General features: G+C 45.6%; 1 protein-coding gene across 1 annotated transcript in view; it reads right to left on the reverse strand.

Annotated features, from left to right (window-relative positions):
* The window catches only part of LOC120838916, a 159,735-nt gene extending 137,095 nt beyond the window's left edge, over positions 1-22,640 (reverse strand). Inside the window, exons 1-2 of the mRNA XM_042294846.1 lie at positions 22,524-22,640; positions 20,972-21,162 (exon numbers count right to left, since the gene is read on the reverse strand). Of these exons, the coding sequence (XP_042150780.1) occupies positions 20,972-21,162; positions 22,524-22,640 (308 nt within the window). The remainder of the gene's footprint in view (positions 1-20,971; positions 21,163-22,523) is intronic.
* Between the last annotated feature and the right edge of the window lie 2,626 nt (positions 22,641-25,266).

Consider the following 25,266-nt stretch of genomic DNA (forward strand, 5'->3'; position numbering starts at 1 on the left):
ATAAAAACTCATACTGTAGCGTCTCTGGCTTGGGGCCACCTTAACCCCTATGCTATGCAATCTTTTCTTTTTTCTTTATTGACTATGCTGTGCCATCGCTCAGTAAACTCGTTGTGACATTTTGTTTTATACGAGTTTAGCGGAGTGCGTATAGCCATTTCCATCCGAAGTGCAGTCCGGAGTGCGTATAGCTTTACTCTTCCGAAAAAAAAACATCGAAGGATGTTCTTGGGAAAACAGAAAGTGTCCCAGGTGCCGGCGGGCGCATGGAACCAGCTGTGGCTTCGAGTCTACATGGTGAGCACTCACCCATTCGTTTTACTTTTTCAGTGGTTTCTTTTCGGAGCGTTTGTGAGGTGTTCTTGTGTGTGCAGGAAGCGTGAAGGCGAACGTGTGCGGCTGCTTGTACCACACGTGCTTTACGCATTGGATTACCCTCGAGCTTTTCCGAACGAAGTCCCGGTACCGACCTGTCACTGAGCGAGCAGTCAGATTGCGGGAACACCCACAAAGGCAAAGGTCCCACCGGAGTCGGAGGTGGGGGAGGGGACGACCTGGTAAGTGTATTGGGGAGCTTTATCTCGTAAATCGGTGGACAGGACGACTTCTACAGATCAGGCTGCGGCTTGGTACTCCCTAACTAGGCAGTGTGTTTTGCGGAATCCATGACTGTTAATGGTACCCGTTACGTGCTAGCGCTCGTATTTGGTCCCCGTTTGCTTTCGCTGCGGGTGTTCGAATTCAAGTTCGATTCTCGTCCTCGGAAACTACTCCAATAATTGCGTGACGTGCGCCTTTAGAAGTAGGGTCTGTATTGATGATGTTGCTTGCGAAGAGTTTATAGAGTTCTTTTTTGAATAGGGCACGGGCGGTTTTATACAAAATGCTGTATATGTTGCACTTATTTGCTAGCCCTGTGGCACTATTTTATTGTGAAGGTTGGGGGAAAAACGCGCATTGAGTAGTTACAAATAATATATGTATATATATATGTGGTGATCGCTAGTATCGCCACGGCGAAGGAGAAGAAGCGCGCTCTAAGAGCGCGCGCCAGGGGGAACGCGAACAGACATAAAAATGGTAGCCTAAGACCGAACGCTGTCGCTTCTTGGCCATAACGTTACAATTGGTGGCAGCGGTGGGATGGCCACCGAGCCTGTACACCCCGTTCTTCCGGACGTCTTCCCCGGTGAGGGAAGCTTTGAGTCATGGGCAAAGCTCTTCTCCAGTGGCGCGGCAGCCAACGGTTGGGACGATGCCAAAAAGTTGGTGTACCTGCCGACACGCCTCCGAGGATGGGCCTTCCGCGTCCCCGAGCATCTTCCCGACCAAGACAAGGCCACTTTTCCCGCACTAGTGAAGGCGTTGACACATCGTTTGGCGTCGGCAGGTTAGCGTGCTGTGTCTGTGGCACAGTTTCGGTCCCGCGGCCATCAACCCACGCAAGCCGTAGACGTCTATGCCTACGACCTCGTGGACCTCTTTGGACAGGCTCATCCTGAGGTGTCACTACAGGTGGGCGACCCGATGATACGGGACCAGTTCATTGTGGGTCTCCAATCCAAGCTGCGTGACAAAGTCCTCGTCGCTGACCCTGCAACATTTGAGAAAGTTCTTGAGATAGCCTCAAGACTAACATCCATTGGGCATTTGTCTGCGGCTACGGGGACACCAATACTGTGCGCCGCCGTGGGTAACACTTCAGAAGCCACTACGCGACCCACGGGCGATGCCATTGCGGCGTTGAGCAGCAGCGTGGCCGACCTTCGCGCCACAGTGAACAGCATCATCGAGTCGCAGAGTCACTTCCAGGAGCACAGCCAAAGCTTTCCCCGCAGAAACACTCCTAGGAGGCGACCGCGATGTTTTCAGTGTGGCGGTACTGGCCACCTCGGAAGATCGTGTGCAAACTCTGACCAGCGTGCGCCACTGCGAAGTGACAACCCTACATTTGTGGAACGTGGAGATCAGGGAATTCTTCCGCTCCCCCAAGTAACAGTGAAGGGGAAAGTGGGCGGAATTTTCATGAACATGCTTATCGACTCCGGGACGTCAGCGACCATTTTACGAGGCGACAAGTGGCTTGAGCTCTCGCGCGACAACCCTGATTTTGAGTTCACTCACCGAGAGGGAGTCATTGGCCTTAACGGCGCCGCCTTCGAAGTTTGGGGAACATGCAGCTTAAACATTGAGGTTGCAGATCTCTCGGTGAGCCACCCTGTCATTGTTATCCCCGGCATCCTACATGAGTTCGTCCTGGGACTGGACTTTTTAATAAAACACCGATTTCGGGTTGACTTCAGCGAGAAAAAATTCGAACGACAAGTACAGAGCCGATGTGCCCAGACCCAAAGAGTTCAGCTTTCTGTCACGTCGATTCTGCCAGCGAGGACCGCAACCATCGTTGTCGGGACCATTTCACCGAATACGGCAGAGTTCGGTACTGGGCTTCTCGAACCTCGCCCGGATCTCCTCGTGAAAAGGAATACTGAAGTCACCTGGAGCGTGTTGACAGTGTCCGATAAGCTACCAGTAGGTGTCATCAACCATTAGGAAGAGCCGGTCACCTTATTCAAGGGCACAAGTCTCGGAACCCTGCACGCTTTTGACCACCCTGCAGGCGAGTACTCCGCTGCTCCACTTGACAAGAGGCACGCGCAGGCGGCACGAGACAGCGTCTGCTCTGCGACGAAAAGAGAGAAATGGACACTCACCTCGCTGCAAGATGAGCTTGCCGCATCACAACACCTCCAGGGTAATCAACAAAAACTGATCGAAGGTACGCTTCTTGACTTCGAGGATGTAATTTCTCAAGGTGATTGGGACTTGGGGAGAACGTCAGTTCTGACGCATTCGATCGACACTGGTGCGGGCGGTCCAATCAAAGGATCTCCGCGCCGCTTACCTCCAAACCGCCGCGAAGTTGTGACCACGAAAACGCATGAAATGCTGGACACGGGAGCAATTCGTCCTTCTAACAGCCCATGGGCTGCGCCCGTCGTTCTGGTGAAAAAGAAGGACGGAAACTTGCGCTTCTGTGTAGATTACCGTCGGCTGAACGAGGTCACACACAAGGACGCATATCCACTGCCTAGGATCGACGACACTGTCGAAGCCCTGAACGGTGCTAAATATTTCAGCACCATCGATTTGGCGTCAGGATATTGGCAGGTGGAGATGTCGACGGGGTCTCGGGAGAAAACAGCGTTTGCCACACATCAAGGACTTTTCGAATTTAATGTCCTTCCATTTGGGCTGTGCAATGCTCCTGCAACGTTTCAACGGTTGATGCAAATAATCATGGGAAAATTTGACTTCTGTCTTTGCTATCTTGACTATCTTATCATCTTCAGCAAAACGGAAGCCGAACATGTCATGCATCTTCGACAAGTTCTCAAGGCGTTGAGAGATGCAGGTCTCAAGTTGAAACTATCAAAGTGCCGCTTCTTCAGCAGCAGCGTTTTGTACTTAGGCCACAAAATTTCGGCTACAGGAATCGGAACCGACGAGACGAAAACAGAAAAGGTCTCGAAGTGGCCACAGCCTTTAAGCGTCGAGGATCTTCGCTCGTTCTTAGGACTTGCCTCGTACTACCGGAAATTTGTTGCAACCTTTGCCGGCATCGCGGCCCCGATTCACAAATTGTTGGAGAAGCAAGTTCAATTCCTCTGGACACAACAGTGCCAAGACTCCTTCGAAGAGCTCAAACAGCGCCTCACGAACTCTCCAGTTCTGGCGTTTCCAAATTTCGACCTACCGTTTATCCTCGACACGGACGCAAGTGAAAACGGTATCGGCACGGTACTATCCCAATTACAGGATGGGAAGGAGAGGGTAATCGCCTACGGCAGTCGTACCCTCACGAAGCCTGAACGCCGCTGCAGTGTGACCAGGAAAGAAACGCTGGCCCTGGTTTATTTCGTCCGTTACTTTAGGCACTACCTGCTTGGACGGCGATTCACATGCAGGACGGATCACAGCGCGCTTCAATGGCTACACAGCTTCAAAGAACCGGAAGGCCAAGTCGCCCGCTGGATTGACCAACTCAGCGAGTATGACTTTATCGTTTCGCATCGGCCGGGAGAACAACATGGAAATGCAGATTCGCTGTCCAGACGGCCTTCCCCGGCGAATGAAGGCCAACATGTCGCGCTCATGACAGTTGCACAGTCTTCATTCACCATGACAGACCTTCGAGAAGAACAACGACGTGACCCGCAGCTTTCGCCCATCATCGACGCCCTGCTTGCAGGCACGCCGGCAGGAGATATTCGTCGATGCAGCGCGGGAGCGCTCTTCCGCAACCGGCAGAAGCTAAGGCTAGTCGACGGCTGCCTCATGTGGAAAAAAATACCGGAGTCAACCCCTGTTCCCGTGATCCCCGAGACATGGATACCGCTGGCCTTAGACCCCGTTCATGATGATGCACCGGGGGGCCGACATCTTGGGCGCGCCAAGACACTAAAGAAGGCCGCAGAAAGGTTTTTCTGGATTCGAATTGGGGGGGGGGGGGGGGGGGGCACCCAGTGTAGCCGACTGGTGCTCGAAATGTGTTACGTGCTCCGCTCGTAAGGCACCAAACCTCAGACCACGAGCACCACTGATTCAGGAAGCGGCCACCTTCCCTTTTGAGCGAGTGGCTATTGACATCACTGGTCCGATTCGAACGACGGAAAGAGGCCAAAAGTACATCTTGGTGGTGAGCGACTATTTTACTCGATGGGTTAAAGTGTTCCCTCTGAAGACTCAAGAAAGCAAGGAGGTCGCCAATAGCCTCGTCCACAACTTCTTCAGTCGCTACGGGATACCGTCGGCACTACACTCAGACCAAGGCAGAACTTTCGAGAGCAACGTCTTTCAAGAAATGTGCTCAATTTTGGACAACCGAAAAACAAGGACCTCCCCTTACCACCCCCAGTCGGACGGATTAATTGAGCGATTCAATTCCACGCTGATGAACAGCTTGAGTGCGTACGTCAATGACACACAGACTGACTGGGACATCAAGCTCCCTCTCGTCATGATGTCCTATCGCTCGAGCGTGCATGAATCGACTGGTTACAGTCCTCATTATCTGCTCTTCGGTAGACACATGAATATACCAGCTGACATGCTGCTCGACGTGCACGTCCATACTAACATGGCGTCGACGTCCAGTTATGAACAACACGCATCGCGCCTACTGACAACATTACAAAGGGCTCGCGACCACGCAATTGTAAACGACATGAAAGCAAAAGATGCGCAGAAGCGCCACTACGACAGCACGGCCAGGGAAGAAGACTACGAACCTGGTGACAGAGTTCTTCTACATTCTCCCGCTGTGCCGCGAGGACAGTCCTCGAAGTTATATTTGCCATGGTTGGGTCCTTATGTAGTCGTCAAGAAGCTTCCTAACAACGTGTACAGAATCCAGGAAGAAACTGGAAAAAGGAAGCCGCGGGGTGTACACCACAACCGTTTGAAGCGGGTAGCCGATGGGAAGGAGCCAGTCTTGTTGCCTGCCAGGACGTTATCACACGTCACGGGAAACGACCTGCCTTTATCTGCACCAGCACTAAAAGACTTCCCCGATATAATCATCACAGAAAACAAAGAAAACGACCCGACTCCTACATGCCCAGCAGTCCCAGACTACCCAGACATAATAGACATTGAAGGTGATGATCTGTACGTCGATGCGGTCGAAAGTCTACCACCGGTACAAGCAGCTGAGGATCCGAACCTGGCCGACGCTCATGAGAACCTACCGCTGTTAGACATCCTTGACAACGAGCTTCACGTTGACGACCACGTAGAAGAAAACGGGGACCAAGGCACTGACGGAGGTCAGCACAATCCGCCACCAGCGAACGCTGCCAAACTCCTGGACGACGATCAACTTCCAGTTGTTTTTTTGCCCCCTGATGACGTCACTCCAACGGACTTGCCTGTAGACGTGCCACAGCAGGCAAAGCCAGCAGAGCGATACCTCCTTCGGCCACGAGAAACATTGAGTCGACCCGCGCGGTATCGCGATTGAGTGCTTCTAGCATGAGAAGCGTAGTTCCGGGACGGCAACTTCCTCGTGAAGGGGGATGGTGTGATGATCGCCAGTATCGCCACGGCGAAGGAGAAGCGCGCTCTAAGAGCGCACGCCAGGGCGAACGCGAACAGACATAAAAATGGTAGCCTAAGACTGAACGCTGTCGCTTCTTGGCCATCACGTTATATATATATATATATATATATATATAACGTGATATATATATATATATATATATATATATATATATATATATATATATATATATATATAATGTAGTGTCGAGTACCGTCCTACGGCAGTTTTGCAGAGCGCTCACGTGCCGTGCGATGGAACTCCACTCACGCTTTCAAGTGCCGTCCAAATGTCTTATGTAAAGCGAATTGTCAAAACGAGCTCTTCGAAGTTGTGGCGTAGCTTAGTGGAAATTGTAGCGTAGCTCGCCTCATACGCAGGGGACCCGGGTTTGATCCAAGTGTGGGCTTACTTTTTTTCATTTTTTTTCTCCAACATTTTGTTTTGTCGAGGCATTTGGCGATATTTACGACATTTTTTTTTTTTTTTTACCATTAACACTGGCAAAAAAAAAACGGATGTTGTCGACGAAGCTTTGTTTAACAAATTGGTATGGGACTTCCTTTCCGGAGGTGCGTGGGGGACAGCGGGGCTTGGTATGGGACAGAGGGGCTGGACGCTGCGAAGTGGCATGTGCAAAGGGGACAAGCAGGTTAATATATTTGTCATCAGCAGCCGCATTATGTCGCCGCGAAGCGGCGTGAAGGCAGGCGGGGCGTTGGTTAACGAGCTCCCCAGTGATACATGCGCCGTCCAACTTTCTTTTGGAAGGCACTTGTTGTGTTGCCGGACGGCACTGTAGGCGCCAAAGAACAACAGAAAACGAGGTGTTTGAAACAACTTTCTTGAAGAGACCATGAACTGATTTTTCATCTACTTCCTCCTCAGCTTTCCTCCTCAGTACATAAGCAAAGTGAGAAATCATGTGGACGTATTTCACTGAAACACAAAGTTTTGCCAGCAGTCTTAGAGCCGTCATGGACAAAGCCCTACCTAAATTCAGGGTTCACATTTTTGCAAGCGTCGACAACCACGAAGCAAGCGACGAGACAAGCGATGGGAACCCTTTTCGCTATCGCTCAGCCGCATGACGAGGCACACTGCATGAAAGCAACAGGAACAAGCGATCAATGCGATGAGCGACGTTTTCTAGTAATTCAAGATCCAAGCAGCGTTACGAGCGTCACTGAGAAGTCTTCGTCACTCGTCGCTGTCGCCGATCCTCGTCGCGTTGCTCGCTAAATCGCTTACATGCGGTCGAGCCTTAATTGTGTGAATGCGAGAGACACGTGCCACGAGTGAGTGCTGTGCTGCCACTCACTTCCAAGTGCCTCTCATTTTAGGGCTACACTGCCATTTGCTTCGAAGTGCTGCACGGTCCTCCTGCTCAGGCGCTTTGATGCCACTTACGAAACTAGCACAAACGCATCAAGGTTTTTTTGGCGGGTTTAGCCATCCGGTGTGTTGACCGCACTATTCTTCTTGGTGCCTCGACAGTCCACAGTCACTTCGCAGTCACAACTTGAGACGCCATGACGGCAGCGGCACTTGTGCCTGCTTGTCTTATTCACCAGAGGTTTGAAGACCAAGTGCAGACTTTCGACAGCACGACAGTTTCTGTTTCGTAACATCATGCATGCTTCCTTGGGACGACTCTTAATACACGGGAGGAAGAGGATGGCGATTGCACCAGTGGGGAATACGTCCAGGCACTATACCTGTACTGACACTTGCTTGAGCACCTGTTTATTTAAGATTATGTTTACACTTGCATCGTTACCTCAAAGGCGGGGTTTTCCTACCAGAAGAAAAATGTGACTGGGCCATAAGTAAGGCCAAGTCCGACTCGGGCTGCTGATCATGTTGGCCCGGTGCCTCTACAAGGACGAGCACCTGGTCAATAGGAGCGTAACAGGCCAACCGTCCATTTGTGACAAAGCATGGCGCCGTGGGAAGGAAGCCCATTACACCTGCTAAAGTAGATGTAATCGCAGGTGCGTGCCTTGCTGCATGTCTAACTTCCCGGCTCTAAACTATGCAGCAATAGACAGGTTCGGCATCGTGCATTATATAGGTTTTATAGAAAATACGCGAAATAGCTGTTGGGTATCATCATCATGCCGCTCCGAGCGGACATGTGGTGCGTTTTGCTATCTTGAATGTGCAAATGGCACTATACCTCGTCTCTTCGCAGCATGAACTGCGAAGGCTGTGCAAGCGCGAGCGGGTAGCCTTGACTGGAGCAGTGGCTGACGCGTAATCCCAACCATTTAGCTTGCTTGCACTTTTAGCAGGCACGGCCAACAATGATTTTTCACCCATCTAAGGTTTGCCGAGCCTCGCGAGTATGCAGTGAATTCAGTTGGCATTCAAGAAGCTATCTCCTTTTAGAGCGCAGCTCTTACGTGCGAGTTTCCGGCTTCAGCGGCGTCGCCGTACCTTAGGCGCTACTATGAGGTCACGTGACCCCCCCCCCTCCCGAGGTCACGTGACCCCCAGGTCACGTTACTCCCCCAGGTCACGCGGGGGTCATGAGACCTTGGGGATGTCACGTGACCACGGGGGTCACGTAACCTCGGGGGATAACGTGACCCCCAAAAACATTTTTCCGCTAGATTTAGCGGGGAATTTTTCCGCTAGATTTAGCGGGGAAAATGTTCCGCTAGATTTGGCTGGGAAATTTTTCCGCTAGATTTAGCGGGGAAATTTTTCCGCTAGATTTAGCGAGGAAATTTGTTTGCTAGATCTTGCGGGGAAATATTTCCGCTAAATTTAGCGGGGAAATTTTTCCGCTGGATTTAGCGGGGAAATTTTTACGCTGGATTTAGTGGGGAAATTTTTCCGCTAGATTTAGCGGGGAAATTTTTCCGCTACATTTATCGGGGAAATTTTCCCGCTGGATTTAGTGGGGAAATTTTTCCGCTAGATTTAGCAGGGAAATTGTTTCGCTAGATTAGGCAGGGAAATTTTTCCGCTAAATTTAGCGCGGAAATTATTCCTCTAGATTTAGCGGGGAAATTTGTTTGCTAGATCTAGCGGGAAAATTTTTCCGCTAAATTTAGCGGGGAAAATTTCCGCTAGATTTAGCGGGGAAATTTTTCCGCTAGATTTAGCGGGGAAATTTTTTCGCTACATTTAGCGTGGAAATTTTTCCGCTGGATTTAGTGGGGAAATTTTTCCACTAGATTTAGCGGGGAAATTTTTCTGCTTTATTTAGCGGGGAAAATTTCCCGCTAGATTTAGAGAGAGAATTTTTCCGCTCAATTTAGCGGCAAAATTTCTCCGCTAAATTTATCGGGAAAATTTTCCGCTAGAGTTAGCGGGGAAATTTACCCATAATTCACGGCGCGGTTAGGGCGACGGCGGCGCCGCTCAAGCCGGAAACGGGCGCCTGCTGCGCTCTAAAAATGAAGTATATGCGAAAAAGATTGCTTTCATATGAAGAAAGGCACCATTCATTATGATAATGACAAGCCTGACGGAAGAATGGCTCAATTACTGACGTCTGTACAGAGTGTTACAAAACTTAACACCTACAAGGAATTGCTCTACTTATTAAAGGTTAAAGTGCTTTTTGCACATACTCGACAGCCCTTAGTAACTCAGCTAAATAATTTTCAATTGTTTCCAACTTTGTCATGCTTGTTGTCAACATGCAGCAATTTAATTAGTCTTCTTGACCTCTGTTCACTGAAGATCGCTTTGGCTATTCTAAGAGACATAGCTTTGTATAGAGCTGCACTTGTCAGTTTTCTACACCGAGCCACAGTAGGCTCTGGTTGCAGAGGAATATCTGGTACTATTATGTCGAATATGAGCCGAAACGCCATGATACGTTGTGCTCGGGACTATTAGTGCTGTTTGTCGTATCCCTTGGCAAACACTTGTGCACGCTGCGGCCGAGACGCATTTACTCCTGTGCTCGTTCCGCCGTTCCGATCCCCGTTACGATAAGTGTGCCATGCACCGAATGTTCATAGACACTTGTGAAAGTCACATTTTTAGATAATTCGCCTCTCTTTGTTTGTCAGTGAAAGGACAAATTAAATTGTTATTTACTAGCTTGCCTTTTATATGGATGAATCTAACTTTCTTCCGCAAACAACTGCATGATTAAGCCTTTTTGGAGCGTTCACCAGCATGCCCTCATAACCGGAATATCTGCCGCTGCATTGTGAATAAGAAATTTAGCTGGAGAATGCTTTAACAGGCATCACTCAGCAGTGATGCATGGCCTGCCGGTATAGTGCTCATCCCATATGACAACAGGCAGGTGTGGGGATTGATCCAAAGAAGTAGCCCCGGGTTGCACAGCACGATCCTTGGTTCTCTTGAATAGCAAGAGTTATGCATGAAACCGTTTGCAAAATTTAATCAAAACAAGGCTCTGCAGAAATTTTGTGCACAGCGTCGATTTGTGCAACAATCAGTTTGCGATAAGTGGTTCAAACGCAGTTCTCGATTCACATTTAGGGAGAATGACAAGTGTGACCTTGTGGCCTTTGCACTCAATACCGCACCCGCCGTCGCGTTACCAGACAGCCGCAAGTGCGCTGTGGCACGAGCGCAGGAGGTGGATTGTCTCCGCGTCAGCGCCATTGTTTACGGAGCAATGTGCCAGGCGGCGCTGGTAGCGCCATGCGGCACACGTGCCGTTTCACCTCTTGGCGCCCGCAGTTGTGCCTGATGTCAAGAAGCAGTAGTTCTTAAAGAGGCGTGTTAAACCAATGTTCTGTGCTTTGCAAAAGAGAACACTTTCACTGGTCGAAAACAGATCTTCAGACTGCAAGCCATCGGCTGTACCAAACCGCTTTTGAGGCTTCCTCGACATGTTAGCACAAGGGCAAATGGGCCTCAACTTTAAGGTATAAATCTTCATTTTTCTGGGTCCCTTATTGCAGGAGCGTAAAAGAACTTCGCGTTGTCGGCAATTTGATTTATTTCTCGCTTTTTTAATGCTTAAGTCCTGGCTAGCTCAGCTCCCAAGTATAGTGACAGGCTCCATAAAACAATTCTTTCCCGTCTTTCTGTGAGCACCGCTTCAATCATGGGGCAGTGTTCTCCAGTTTCCCCCTGTCATCTTTAAACTTTACGGATGTCATGACAGATCTTGTTCTGCCTTCTATTCCGAAGGCAGAACAAGCCCTTTTGTTAATTTTAGGGAGATCTAATAAAGCAAGCAGGCAGAGGTAATCATCATTTATATCCACTGTTAATTTTGTGTGCATAACAATAAAAAAATGTCAGTGTCTTTATGTAAACAGTAAGGTAGAAAAAAGAGCTGCGGGAATCCTGAGAAAGTAAACAAAAGTGTCGAATTCACGTGCATGGGCAGGATGCATGCAGGTGTAACGGCGATTTCGAAATGAAATTTCAAATAAGGGAAGGAAACATTGAATCAACAGATTTAAGCACTTATAGTCACATGCCTAAACTTGCGTGGCCTCATTTATTATATTCAGGGAAGACTAATGTTTGTGAAATATTGGAATCGATCACCTCTGTCACCATATTATGTGGTCAACCTGGAGGTGGGCCAGAGTTATTGACAATTTCCGTGAGGCGTTTTTGAATCTACTTTCACGGCTTTTAGTTTAGACCGCCAAGTGCTATGAATATTTGCTTAACTTATGTGAACTGTCGACTAAACCAACCCGGAAATTTTCGTGCACCCACCCTGACAGTTTCGTGTCATAGCCGCAAGGTGCCATCGATTTCGCGTCGCCATTACTCCATTCACCCCCACGCTGACTGGGCCGTAGAAGCTGTGAGCTCGTTGATCCAGTCAACTGTCAACTTTAAACCAGATGATCAACCCCCCCCTCCCCACCCCCCCCTGCAGACTCAAATGCAAAGAGTGAAGTCAAACAATCAGAGACAGGCCTTTGATTGTTTCGGCGAAATACACTGTCAGTTTATGGTGAACATAGTGTACCCCAGAACAGGCTACCTGTTCCGATTTCGAAACAGAGTTGACATTTAGAAGGTGGTCAGATTTAAGGTGGCAAATCTTTTGGCTCACTTATTTTGGGTTGATATATCACTACGATCCTTCCTAATTGTTCTCCGTTGCACCTTAATAAGTACACTATTGCAACTAATTAAAATGTGATGCGATTTGTTTTTTCTATATAGCGCTACAGTCAAATCTTATTAATTCAAACTATACATTGTATCGAACTATTTGTGAACAGAGTAGTAGCTGTAATAGAAATGCATAGCGAAAAATGCTGTTACATTGAACAAAAATCGCAGCATCTCCCAATTAATCAAACTGCCAAGAGCGCCGTTTTGGTCTGCAAGATGGCTTTCCGCCAAGGCGGGCTTGACGTTAGGGGAAAGCTAGCTCGCAAGGAAAGATTGCCTTTTTTTTTTCTTTTTTATTTTTTTTTTCTTTTGGGGGGGGGGGGGGGGGGGGAGGCGGGGGCATTCGCGTAAACCACGCAGAAGAAAATATAAATTCTCTTTTACGTAGCAAGCGGGGAGAGTGTGATCCGGTGAGATCTTAAAAAAACGGAAGAAGCGGCCACTGAATAGCCGCGTAGAGCGTCCCTCATGACGTACAGACGCTACTTCAAGAGTAAACAACTTTTCTAAATGTGGTGTGCTTGTTTGATGTCCAATCCAATAAAGCTTTTATTTTTTTTTTTTTTAATTACCCGCTATATCGAACTTGAAGACGTTTTTCTGCGAGTTCGATATAGGCAGGATTGACTTACAGCGGTACGTACGGATAATTTCCACGGTCTTTTCATTTTCAGATGCCATCGACATGTACATCGGGCAAGCACCCTTGGATGTGTCGCCTAGGAAACGTAGGGGTAACATGAACAAGTATATTGCGGAGCAACTTCAAGATATCAACAGGAAGCTGAAGTTTTAAGCTACTTTTGGGAGCTAACTTAGTTTGCCTGTTGATGTCATGACAGTTGCTGGGTTATTTGCTTTGTCATCCGTGTAATATATCTGTTTTGTCAGTTGTACATGCTTACGAGTCATTTTGTTACTTCCTTTCGCATGATCTTTTCAGGAAGGGTGTCGGGAGTTCATATCAATTGAGAGCCCCTGAATAGGAGGGGCAGACCGGGGGTTACTAGCTCACCTGTTTCTGAACAGGAATTGTACAGGGGGACCTGCAGAATGGGAGGGCCCGCATAACAGGTCGACCCGAATCAGGTCGGGTGCTCCTGTTTGCGACCCGTTCACACATAGTACAACCTGTTTGCATACGGGCCCCGTACGTCTATAAAATCATATGTATGACCCAAACGAGTCAACTTGTACGAAAACTATATAGGTTTTTTCAGTAGGGCAACACGCTTCATTGTACAGTATTCAGTTATCCTGTTCAGATTATCGTGTGCACCGGCCGAACGGTTTGGACACGGTTCATTTTACGGTGTACAGTAATCCAGTCCAGATTACGGTATGCACTGGCTATACGGTTTGGTCCCGGTATGCATATTTTACGGTAAGATTCCCGGTTCGATAATCCAGTTTGGATGTTACCGTGTTAAACTTCATACCGTTTTTTCGATAGGCAAGTCAACTTCACGTGACTACCCGCACCAGAGATGACGAAGGCGGAACGGTCGCCTTGGGGCCCACCGATTACGCCGACCGCCCACTGGTCACAGGAGACGAACCAGAACAACATACCAAGCACAGGCGCGCAGCAACTGGAGCCTCAAGTGTTACAAACAGTCCCCTGAACGACTGTCGCGTAGAAACGACGTCAAGAAAGGCTACAGTATGCAAGTCAACTGACGAACGAATCACAAGTGGTTATAACGGAAATGAATATTAGGTTATTCTACAGTTCCCCTTATCAAAAAAGAAAACGGGGAATCTACAAAACGAAAGAATAGAATCTGAAAAGCACGAAAAAAGAGGAAGAAACGGAACCGTGCCAAAGCGACTAAACAAATCAATGGAACCATCTTGAACAGGAATGTCAAACGACCTCCTCAACGTAACAAACAATTTGAGAAACAAGGCATACTATACAACGAACGAAGCGCAAGGCAAAGAATCGGGATACATCAGTGCCTAACGCGAGCTATAAAGGAAATTAGGAAAGAGCGCATCGTATACTGAGCCTTTTCGAAACCCGTGGTTTTGATACAGGAGGCGTGACGATCCACTTCCTCCTACATTACGTTGGTGATAAAGGGAGATGCCGTGCGATCAGCAGCGGGCAGCAATTTCCTGAACTCTTATACCGGACAAAATTCTGGATCATTCCTTGGATGCCCGGAAGGAAGCCGTTGGGGGCGTCGAGGCCAGCCAAATAGAGGGTAGCGACGTTCGGCAGTCGCTAGTAGTAGTTGGCCCGTTTTATATTTGTGGCCTCTGTCACAAAATCCTGGACTGTCGCAGGAGGATTTCACGCGAGGCCCCCGAAAATGCTTCCCTTTACTTTTCGAAAGAGTGTCATAAGCTTCTTCGCTTCCTGCGTTTGAGGATCCGCGCGGTTGAAAAGTCGGAGGGCGTCTCCGACTAACCTGACAATGCTTTCATTTGTTTCTATAATTCTGGCCCGGAATAGTCCTTTAGCGCGCTTGCTACGCAGCTATTTCGCAAAGGTGTTGCGTCGTTTCTCTTTGCACGCTTACCAGGAGGTGAGTAATGCTTCGTAGTTTTCGAAGAAGAAACGGGCCGTTGCATGCTGTGAGAAGTAGATGATCTCGAGGCTCTGCTTTGGCGCGCATCGATTATGCCGCGCCACCCGTTCGTGATCCCGTATCGAGTCGTCGTAGTCTTCGTAAGCTTCGCCGTAGAAGGGCATCGGCGTACGAGGCACGACGGATAGAAACAGATGGGTGATGCTTCTGCCGGAGTTTCGGCCGGCTGGCCCTTGGAAAAAATCTTCGGTTTAGGTGGCTTCTTGCCTAGTTGTTCCGCCAATTATTCAAATTCAGGCGGCTGGCATTCAACACGGCATGGCGGCTTGCTCCGTCTTCGAGCTATGCACGGTCTACTTGTGGGGCTAGTTCTTGTTGCGGTTTCTTTGATGAGCTCGGGATCGGGCTTGGTTCACTTGGGAGCGTACGAGGAAGGGGCATGCAAAGTTACCCACACCTACTCCAGAAATGTTGCGGATGGGATCGAATCGACAAGCGTAAAACAGAAAATAAAGGTTTATTCGGCTTACTTGTGCTAAAAAAAAAAAAAAAAAAAAAAAAACGAACGTGGAGAAAGCAGCAGCGAGCGTCGAAGGTGGCAGCAGCAAGCGACGGCGTGTCGCCGGGAAAGCTGTCTAGCGCGAGAGTGCATCGGAAAAACCATCTGGGCTCCTTAGGTATTACACTTGGGATCTCGAACTTAGATTGTTCGGGTGTCGATGACGTGGGGTACGAGTATGCACGAATCTTCTAGAAATACAACGAAGCGTTTCTTCTCGGCCATGCACGCGGCAATTCTTTTTGTGTTTAAGAAACAAGCGATATAGATTGTCATTATTGGTTTCAAAAATATTGCGAGATCGCCTTTTCCGCTTCGGTTTCAAAATATAAAAAAACAAAACGGTAGGCGTTTTCGGCGAGCTGTATATACACCGCGTACCTTGTTGAGTTCACTTATTTAGTAATTACCAGGTATTTTGTGCACACCGAGATGTTCAGAGAAAGGCCGCAATCGTCGTAGTTCGTAGCAAACACCTCTTGCAAGGACACGACTTTGGAAGCATTGTGCGAGTACTTATTTTTGTAGCAGGACTAGGGTAATTCTGGAGTTCCACAACAACTCTTTTGTTCCATCTGGCCTGAATTGTTCATTCACGCGATTTGATGCTCAATAAATGTGTCGGCTTACGTAAGAGCGGCCCTTCTCCTTTCAGAATCGCAGAACCGTCGTGATTGAGACCATGGTTTTAGTACTAAAATGTAAGCTACTCAAGTAAAAATTCGCGAGCCCTTCGGCTGGAAGCGATCGGGCCTTCGCTTTACAACAGGTTTGTCCAGGTATGTTTCCGACATTTCGCATCGAAGTCCCGTGGCTCTCAAGTTGAGAGCAAAGCTGGCTTGCTATAACGACCATTTTTAGGTGGGTTCCAATTGTACGTCATAACGCTCACCTACCTTTGCTCGGGGATGCTATGCAAGAAAAAGTCATGAAAGTTGAAAGGACTACATTTTTTTTTTCTTATGCGTTTTTTCGCTTTGCACCGCACATGGACAGACGCCAACATTCGCTTCTATTGGACAATGGCTTGTGCCTGATGAAAAGCTAGAACTCAGCTTTCGTGGTCGCGTCTTGAGAGCGTTTCAGGTGGTTTTAGACGAGGGCGGAATGGCAGACGGACGCCAGCAATGGCGGATGCGGACGCGACACTTTCATGTGTGTTCTAATGGCACACGATGCCGTACGCTGGCGTGCATCTGCCCTCACAAGTTGCAGACGGTGTAAGATGGCAGACTAGAGGCACAAACGTCGCGTCAGTAAGACATTAGGCTTCCGGAAGTAATCAGCCGAGCAGCCAAGTTAACCTGGTTGTAACGTTCTGTGGGCAAGGCCAAAAGCGTGTTGTGAATTCCACCTAGATTGCGACTAGCGTCGGTAAATATTGCGCTATTTTTGTTTCGTGGAAATGATTTGATTTATATGTGTCCCATATCTAAGCCATTTAAATATAATTTCTGTTTCGTTTGAATGATTTTTAAGACCGTCCTACGGCTGTCCTATTGAGTGGCTACAAAACCATTTACAATTTACTCAACAAATCTTAAAATGCGTAATCAAAACTTGCTTTGCTAAATATTACGTGTGGCCTTCAGAAGTCTATGGCAAGCAAATAAATTCACAATTTAATTTTTTAATAAAATCATCAATGATGAAACATTGCGACGTGCTTCTAATGTTCCTCCTAATGGTAAGATGGTGATAGCTTTGCGTCGCGTACTGAGCATTAAAACAATTAAAATATGTATGCGAGAGCTTTTTTACAACTTTTTTCTTAATCTTTAAAAAATAAAAATACAATTTGTGGTAGAAACTGAATATGTTATAAAACACAACTTTTAGGAAAGTTCTCGTGCACTTTTGTAATATAATGCTGCGCAAAATGTGTAAAATAATCTCACTTTTAGCAATAATATTGAAGAAAAAAATATCAAGCATGTCAGAATATTTACTTCTTTATAATTATGTACTTATCGATAACTATAATAACTTGCCCTATAATCTCCAGAAACACAATAAATATATGTTAGCAAAATTAGTTTTGTTGAGTTTGGAGAAGAAAAATAAAAACGACGTCGCAATCATTACTAGTTTAAAAATAGGTACTTATCTATGACTATAATAGCTTTCCCTAAAAGTTCTGAACACAAGAAATATATGTAAGCAAATTTACATGCGAGTTTGCATTTTAGATTACATTTTTCAAACTTACCGTTGATTTTTTTTGTAGGACAGTTTTTTTAGAATTATGTTCTATTTTGCAAATACTGGTTCTAAAAAAAAGCCTAATATATTTAATTGGAGCGCGTTTTATATTTTTATTTGTTTCTCTAGCAAGCTTTTATATTTTATGTTTTGTTTCCAATACGGATTCTCAAAAAAACGCTCAGTCTACTTACCTATAACGTGTTTTAATGTTGCTTCTTCAGGTGTCCTCAGCAATTAATTTGTATGTTTCGTTTTTATTGCGGTGTCATTCCATGTCAAACGTCCCAGACGTTGCACTCGACCCCTTTAGACTTCTGAAAAAAGAATTCATGGCCTTTTACGCAATGTCCGTAGCCATGCCCTGAAATATTTTTTTACCGAAGAATTTTCTTGATGACGAGAGCGCGGTTTTAATTCTTAAAAAAACAGCGTGAAACTAGGCATCACTCGATAATTGATGAAAAATCAGCTTTTTAGGGAAATACCCAACAATATTTTTTCTTAAATTTGCACGGCTTTCGAATTTCGATGTGGTTAGGCTTGTAAAGTTTTGTTTAATTTAATATTTTTTTTAAACTAAAATCTTTAAAAAATTATCATTCTTGTTATTTTATCAAAAAGCATCTAACTTCTCTCGGGACTTAATGTAACTTCTTACCGTCTGCCCCGCCGATATATAATCTATAAAAAATGTTTAAAACCGCTCAATTAAATATCTCGCAGTAAACAAAAATCCTGAATTTGCAAAAAAAAGTGTGTTTTGACGCATAAACAGCCGTTTATTTCACCCTGAGTTGGTCCAAGTAAAAATATAAAATATGGTGGGTTTCGAAGACAATCGATAATCTTTTGATTTTGAAAGTTTAATCAAAGTAATTTTTGTTTAAAGCGAGAAAACATTTTTTGAATTTGAACTCTCGCAGCACAGTCCGGCGTCGCTTCTTAACGCCTCTTCGCCGCACAGCACGCCGCCTGCGACGATAGCTGACACGATTGGGTCCAAAGAAAGAAGGGAGTTTTCTGCCGCCTCCCCCTGTCCGTCTTTGCGGCTGAAAGGGAAGAAAAGGCGGGTATTGGGTGTAATAATCGGAGGTGCCGCCACCGCGTACCAATAGCAGGCCCGTTGTGCCCTTTGTGCCCCAGGTCGGCTCGAAACGCGATGCCTAATACGGGTGGCATCAGTTGACGTGGACTTCTCCTAAAAGGGAAACGTGACAAAATCAATCATTCTGCGCTGAAAAGCGGAACTATTCAGCGGCGCAAGAATTTGCGTTTCAAAGCCGATTTAAACACAAAAGAGGCGTGAGCCTCCAACTTCGCGCATTCGTTACCACATCGCCTCGTCGTATGATTTTGCCCGTTCACGGGGCTTTGTGTTACTGTCTACACCTGTCCTGACGTCGAGAAGAGAGAGTGATTGCTATGTGTACGTAAGAAACAGCTAGCTTACTAGTGGATGCTCTTACCTGGCAGCGCTAAGCATTTGCTGATATCAAGACAGTGGAAGTCCACAGGAGGACACAGCCGCGCAAAACGGTCAAACTAGGAAAAGCCATAAAGAGACAAGAGTAGAAAATAACCTCTTCCCACCAAGATGTACCCGACAACTGGAGGTCCTGCTTTTTACCTGCGTGCGCACAGCGTGACACCGTCGCACGCTCTGCCGGGCTCGACGGTGGCGTGCTGTGCAGAGAAGAGGCGCAAGGAACGACGCCAGGTTGCGGTGCGAAAGCTCGACTTCAAAATGTTTTTTTCCTCTTTAGAACAAAGTTACTTTATTAAACTTTCAAGAACAAAATGAAATAAACTCTTTTGTAGAAGTCACCATGTTACGTATTTTTCTTTGGGCCACCTCAAGGCAGAACTGACGGCTCTTTAAACTCCAAAACGCAGTTTCGCAAAAACTTTACTTTTTTTTTTCTCTGCAAGATATTGAGTTGTACGGCCTGAAACCTTTTTTGCGTACAGTATACCTACAGGACTGTCAATAAGAGTATTTACAGTCGCACGCAGCAAAGCCATAGTTTTTAACAAAACTAAAAATATGCTAGAATGCTCATATATTCCTTCTTTTTTAAAAACTGCTTCGAGCATAACAAATTCAATGACCACGATCATTATTACATAGCAATCTAAACACCGTAGGGTTTTTAGGTAAAACTATTTCAGTGTTCCGTAAAGAATCTTACTTTTCATCAATTATTGAATGTCTCGTAGTTCCACCCCCCTTCTACTCTTTCAAACCGCCATCACCCCATGAAATTTGTTTTTCGTCAAAGAAATACGTTAGAGAAGCACCACAAACGTTACGGTGAAGAGCCATCAGTTTTCTTTTAAGAATCAGAAATGGCCGTAGGACCTTTGGCATGTCATGGAAAAGTCCTGGTCACTTGAAGCCGCCCGTCGTTTAGGCATCGCATTTCGAGCCCCCCTCGGGTACAAAGGGCACAACGGGCCTGCTATTGCTTCGCGCTGGCTGCACCTCCGATTATTACACGAAACGCGGCCGTTTCTTCCCTTGCAGCCGGAAAGACGGACAAGGTGAAGCGGCAGAGAACTCCGTTCTTTCTTATGAAATAATCCTGTCAGCTATCGTCGCAGGTGGCGTGCCCTGCGGCGAAGAGGCGGTAAGGAGCGAAGCCGGATTGTGCTGTGAAAGTTCAGCTTCAAAATTGTTTTCTCGCTTTAAACAAAATAACTTTGATTAAACTTTCACAATCAAAATATTATCGACTGTTCTTCCAAGCCCACCATATTTTGTATTTTTACTTTGACCACCTCAAGGTTAAATAAGCGGCTGTTTATGCGTGAAAACTCACTTTTTTGCAAATACAAGATTTTTGTTTAGTGCGAGATATTTAATTGAGCGGTTTTAAACATTTTCTTTGTAGATTATATACCTGCAGGGGCAGCCGGTAAAAATTTTTATTAAGTCCCGGGAGCAATTAGATATCTTTTTTTTTTTATAAAATAACAAAAATGTTAAAAGAGTCTACAATTGTTTTTTTATATTTACATTAAACAAAACTTCACAGGCCCAAGCACATTGTGGGTCGAAAGTCGTGCAAATTAAAAAAAAAATATTCTTAGGTGTTTTACTAAAAAGCCTATTTTTCATTAATTATTAAGTGATGCCTAGTTTCACGCTGTTTTTAAAAGTTAGTACCGCGCTCTCATCATCAAAAAGTTTTTGGCCAAAAATATTTCGGGGCATGGCTACGGACATTTGCGGCAAAAGGCGACGGCTTTTTCTTTTAGAAATCGGAAGGGGTCGAGCGCAACGTCTGGGACGTTTGACAAGGGATGACCCTGCGGCATATCTGACACCTTCTTGATGGTCCAGACACTATGCACTGTCTGAACAAACTAGAACAAATACGACGATAAGTAGATCAAGTAGCTATTGTGCTTAATGTTAGTCATACTAACGCATAATTAATGAAGGCTTAACCCATGCTACCTACATGTCCTGTAGATACATACCATTTGGTGCTAACTTTCGTGGACCAAGACTGACGATTCAAGGAAAAGACGGTATCTCTTGTGTGGCTTCCTTTAATAATTTTGTTTGTCCTTACTTTTCCACACTTGAAAGGCATACCGGCTGGCGGCAATAGAGGGTCATCCCGAAATGTACCTCCGACTACGTAAAACTCCTTGGGTTCGAAGAATAACTGAATAACGTAAACATACGCAAGAGCTTTAGTTTAATGACTACATATTTATGCACTGAGCAAGGGTTTTAGTTCATCCCTTGCATTCCGTTCATCCCTCGCAATTCTACGGAAGTAGGAGAGAATAAAGCGCAAAGAAACACATGTTTCTAACATGGACATCGTCTATGTTTATTTGGTGATCTACGCGATTAAAAATATTTGGCGAGGGTGGCAGTAGAAGATAACACTGGGATGAATGATAGTAAGTTGGTGAAAAAGGCACAAAAAACATAAAACTTTTCTATTAAACTTGAGCAAAAAATGCAATATTCGATTTACAGAGAAGTTAGTCACGACAGGCACCGAAGGTTGCATTCGCAGGTGTATGTATTTATAAGCTTGTATATTTTATTAGAAACGGTCACGTAATTTAATGGTACACTCGGCGATACTGTTATCGCGAACAAACCGTCTCCGGATTTTAATGTTTTTCTCAGCATTGCAAGACTAATTAAAAGAACTATTGAGGTGCAAAATGCTCAGTGGGCGTGCTAACGTAAATGCTAAATTTGGATGCCGGCAACTACAATTACAAATTAAAAATTTTAAAAAGTGCCGAAGACCTGTTTGCGCTAAGAGTGTAGCGTGGTGTAGCGTTGTGTAGAGTTTATTTCCGCAGTCTCTTTTAACTGACCTTCCGTAAAACGGCAATTAATCAAATAAATAAAATAATTGATAATTTCGCATTAATCTTATATTTATATAAAGTATTCTGTGATTTCTGACAACAAATATATAAGTGACACAGTCTTGTGCACCAGGCTCATCATTGTACATATACACGTTACCTCTGATTCAGCAAGTTCCTGAAGTCGAATGTCGAAAATATTGAGCCAGAAGCTTTCTTTGAGGAGGTTTTACATGTTTATGGTTATTGTTGAATAATACGAACTTTATCGCACTGCCTTCCGTCAACTGAAAGAAACTTGTATTATGTTGACTTCTTCCGCATCCTGCCTTTTGCTCTCGTGGAACACATGCAACATTTATGTTTTCAATGCTATGTCAGTCTCGGTCGAAAATTCAAGCATTCACGATATATTTGGAACTACTTTAAAAATATAGTTTATATCTGAGCCGCATATTTCGTCCGTTAACGAAAAAAAAAAAACTTCTACCACCTGGAGATAATGATTTTTAGAAAAAATATGTACAAAAATAACGAAAATATATAAAATTTCTCTCTCTCTCTCTCTCTCTCTATATATATATATATATGCGTGTGTGTGTGTGTGTGTGTGTGTGTGTGTGTGTGTGTGTGTGTGTGTGTTTCATTTTTTAAACACGCGTTGACTAAAGTTCAGGGCTTTGTTACTTACCAGCCTAATGGCATGTGAGACGTGATATACATACTTTTCAGCTTTCTTAATATTAGACTTGACTGAAGTTAGCGTCAACGCAAGACACAATAAAACGGCATTCATCGTCCATGCCATGTGGTCAACCAGCGGACAAAATCTATATGTTAGCAGAACATTTTATTAAGATTCAGTAAATATAGATACTTCAAAATAATTCCAATCGCGTTCATTCTGTGAATGTTCGAAAAAGTCCGAAAGCCTTTATTATCAACATAAAGAACAAAACTAAACATACAAAAAGCACTGAATGCTATAATTACTTAAATTTTGAAAGCAAAAACAACTATGTGAAAAATGCGTGGACGATAGTTATACCCAAACATATAAATGCTTCAGTAAACATTATTCGCTGCAATGAAAAAAAACAAAGCACCGTCATACTATAAAGTCATTCCACCGTTTCATAATGCTTCACAAGGATTACCCCTGAGAAACCTTCGAATCCCTGTGGCGCACAAAAATAAATCGGTGAAACACGACGCAAAAAAGGAGAGACATTCTGTAAAAAACAAAGTTTTCTGAAATACCACGGGTCATGAAGTTGCATGCTCTTTCTCGATTTCATATTGCGAACTGGAAATAAGGTTTTCCGAAATGCCTAAATGCCCTTTTGTTTGCGTAAAGTATTTTAATTCGCTTGCACCTTCGCATTAATTGGAGATACATCATAACCTTAAAATGCAGGTTGTTCTCCTTTGTTGGTGCTAGACCAGTGGCTGCTGATAAAACCCGTTTGCTCTACTGACATCTTACTCCCGGTTAGCTCAGTTGGTAGAGTGCTGCACTGGAAATCCAGAGTCGCTTGGTTGGAAACTAGAACCAGGCAGATTTTTCAGTATCGTACCAGACACTGAGCCTAGTTTGGAGTTTTCTGTTTGTCCTCTTTCTCCGTTGCTCGCCTACTCCAGGGATTATTATCGTTATTCTTGTGCAGCTCGCTTGCACCATTACATTAATTTCAGTAACTCCAAACATTGTTGTACAGCCCTTTAAAACATTCGAGTAGATATTATTTTACAATTTATTGGGCTTTAAATAATAAAAAAAAGGATAGTGCTTTAGCACCTACTTTTAAGTGCACCAGAAGCAATATAAATTGTTAATACAAGCCTTTGCAAAGTAATGCAGTATAAAAATTATTTGCAATTCTATATCTTAAAACAAAACTTCATGCATTTTGTTATGATATTTACCGAATTAGTTCGCGTTTCGTTGACATTAAAAATTCGTTTGTTAGACAATATATTTGGCGCCCTCCGCAGTGGCGCCGCCCAGTTATTGTGCTCACTACACTCCAAAAACCAGTCAACAAGGAATCTGTGTAGCGGCTAACCCTCCCCCCCCCCCTTCCCGGCGAGCAATAGAGCAATTCCCCAACTTCTTGCATGCAACACGAGGCGCATTGCATTATTGGACCCTGTTCTCCACGGTGAGGACTGGGATGGGGTCGGTTTTGATCGCCCTGTTGGCAAACTAGCATATCTCAGGATTGGATGAAAATTAAGTTAGCGCTCCTTTGAATTGCACCCATTCATCGTGGTGGAAGCCCCCGTTGAACTACGAGCCTCCAGCAGCTCTAAGGGACTGCCTAGGCTTAGAGATAAGCAGGAGTACGGCCTGTCACATCCCAAACTTCTCTCGCGGCCCGGCTACCACTCCAGAGTATAGCATGACCTTTCCGGGTCACAGCCAATTTAAGAAGCCTAGGGCATTGAAGAGCCGATGAAGCAGGATGACCGGCCAGTATCGCCCTTTCTCGCGTGAGATCAAATGCGATGGCGGTAGTGTGAAAATAGCCCTCAAACGCTTCCGGTTCTGAACTAGATGCCAGGTTTCGCAGTATCTGCGAGATCAAATCTTCGAGCTATTTTTGGGAAAAAAGTCGCTTATGTCATTGTCATACATGATTCACTCTTATGGTGAATCACTGGCGCGTAAAAATTTTAAATATATACCTGGACCGGAAGTGTGCCAGGGCTACCCAATAGATGGCATCATTGAGTTTCTTGCCAAACTAAAAAGAGCGTCCTGTGTTTGCTCGTGGAGAAACTCCGGCTCGTCGGGAGCCCCCCAAAAAACGTGCCCTAGGATATCATCCGTCTTAGTAAGCCACGGCTACCCAAATATAAAACTTAAGAAAGTCGCATATTTAAAAACGTTTAGGCATTGTAGTGGGTCCTGACCTGAGGTCACGAAGTGAGGTTTTCCAAACGAAACGAGCTGAGTAGACAAACGGTACCGAGGCATGACCTTTGAGTTTTTTGTTGCGCCATGCTCCCCACGTGTGCCCCACGTGGGTCACAGGTGGTCAAATTGCGCTAGAGCCTACAATACCCCCGAGAGTCCCTCGTCGATGCGACGTGCGCGTCCACAATTTGGGCTGCCCATGCAATGCCCCTGTATGTGCGAACTCGGTTATGCCAAGACAAAGTTAGCGCAAATGTAGGCAAAACGAGCGTAGGCTAGCAATGAGCTGCAGACAGAGTACCCCGATGTGTTCCACTTCGGCTACGCGTGGGCATGCTCAACTTGGGCTACCAGCGTAACTCTCCGTGGGTCCCACCATAGTCGTACGTAACGTACCTGGTTACGTATTTCTGTAACGAGCAACGTATTTATTTACGTTCCTTTTTTTTTTTTTTTAGAAAAGGAGCCAGTAACGTACTTAGCTACCCTCAACGCCGACGAGCGAGTAACAGCA

The sequence above is a fragment of the Ixodes scapularis genome, unplaced genomic scaffold (assembly GCF_016920785.2).
Source record: "Ixodes scapularis isolate PalLabHiFi unplaced genomic scaffold, ASM1692078v2 PGA_scaffold6__148_contigs__length_123643588, whole genome shotgun sequence".
Classification (NCBI taxonomy): domain Eukaryota; kingdom Metazoa; phylum Arthropoda; class Arachnida; order Ixodida; family Ixodidae; genus Ixodes; species Ixodes scapularis.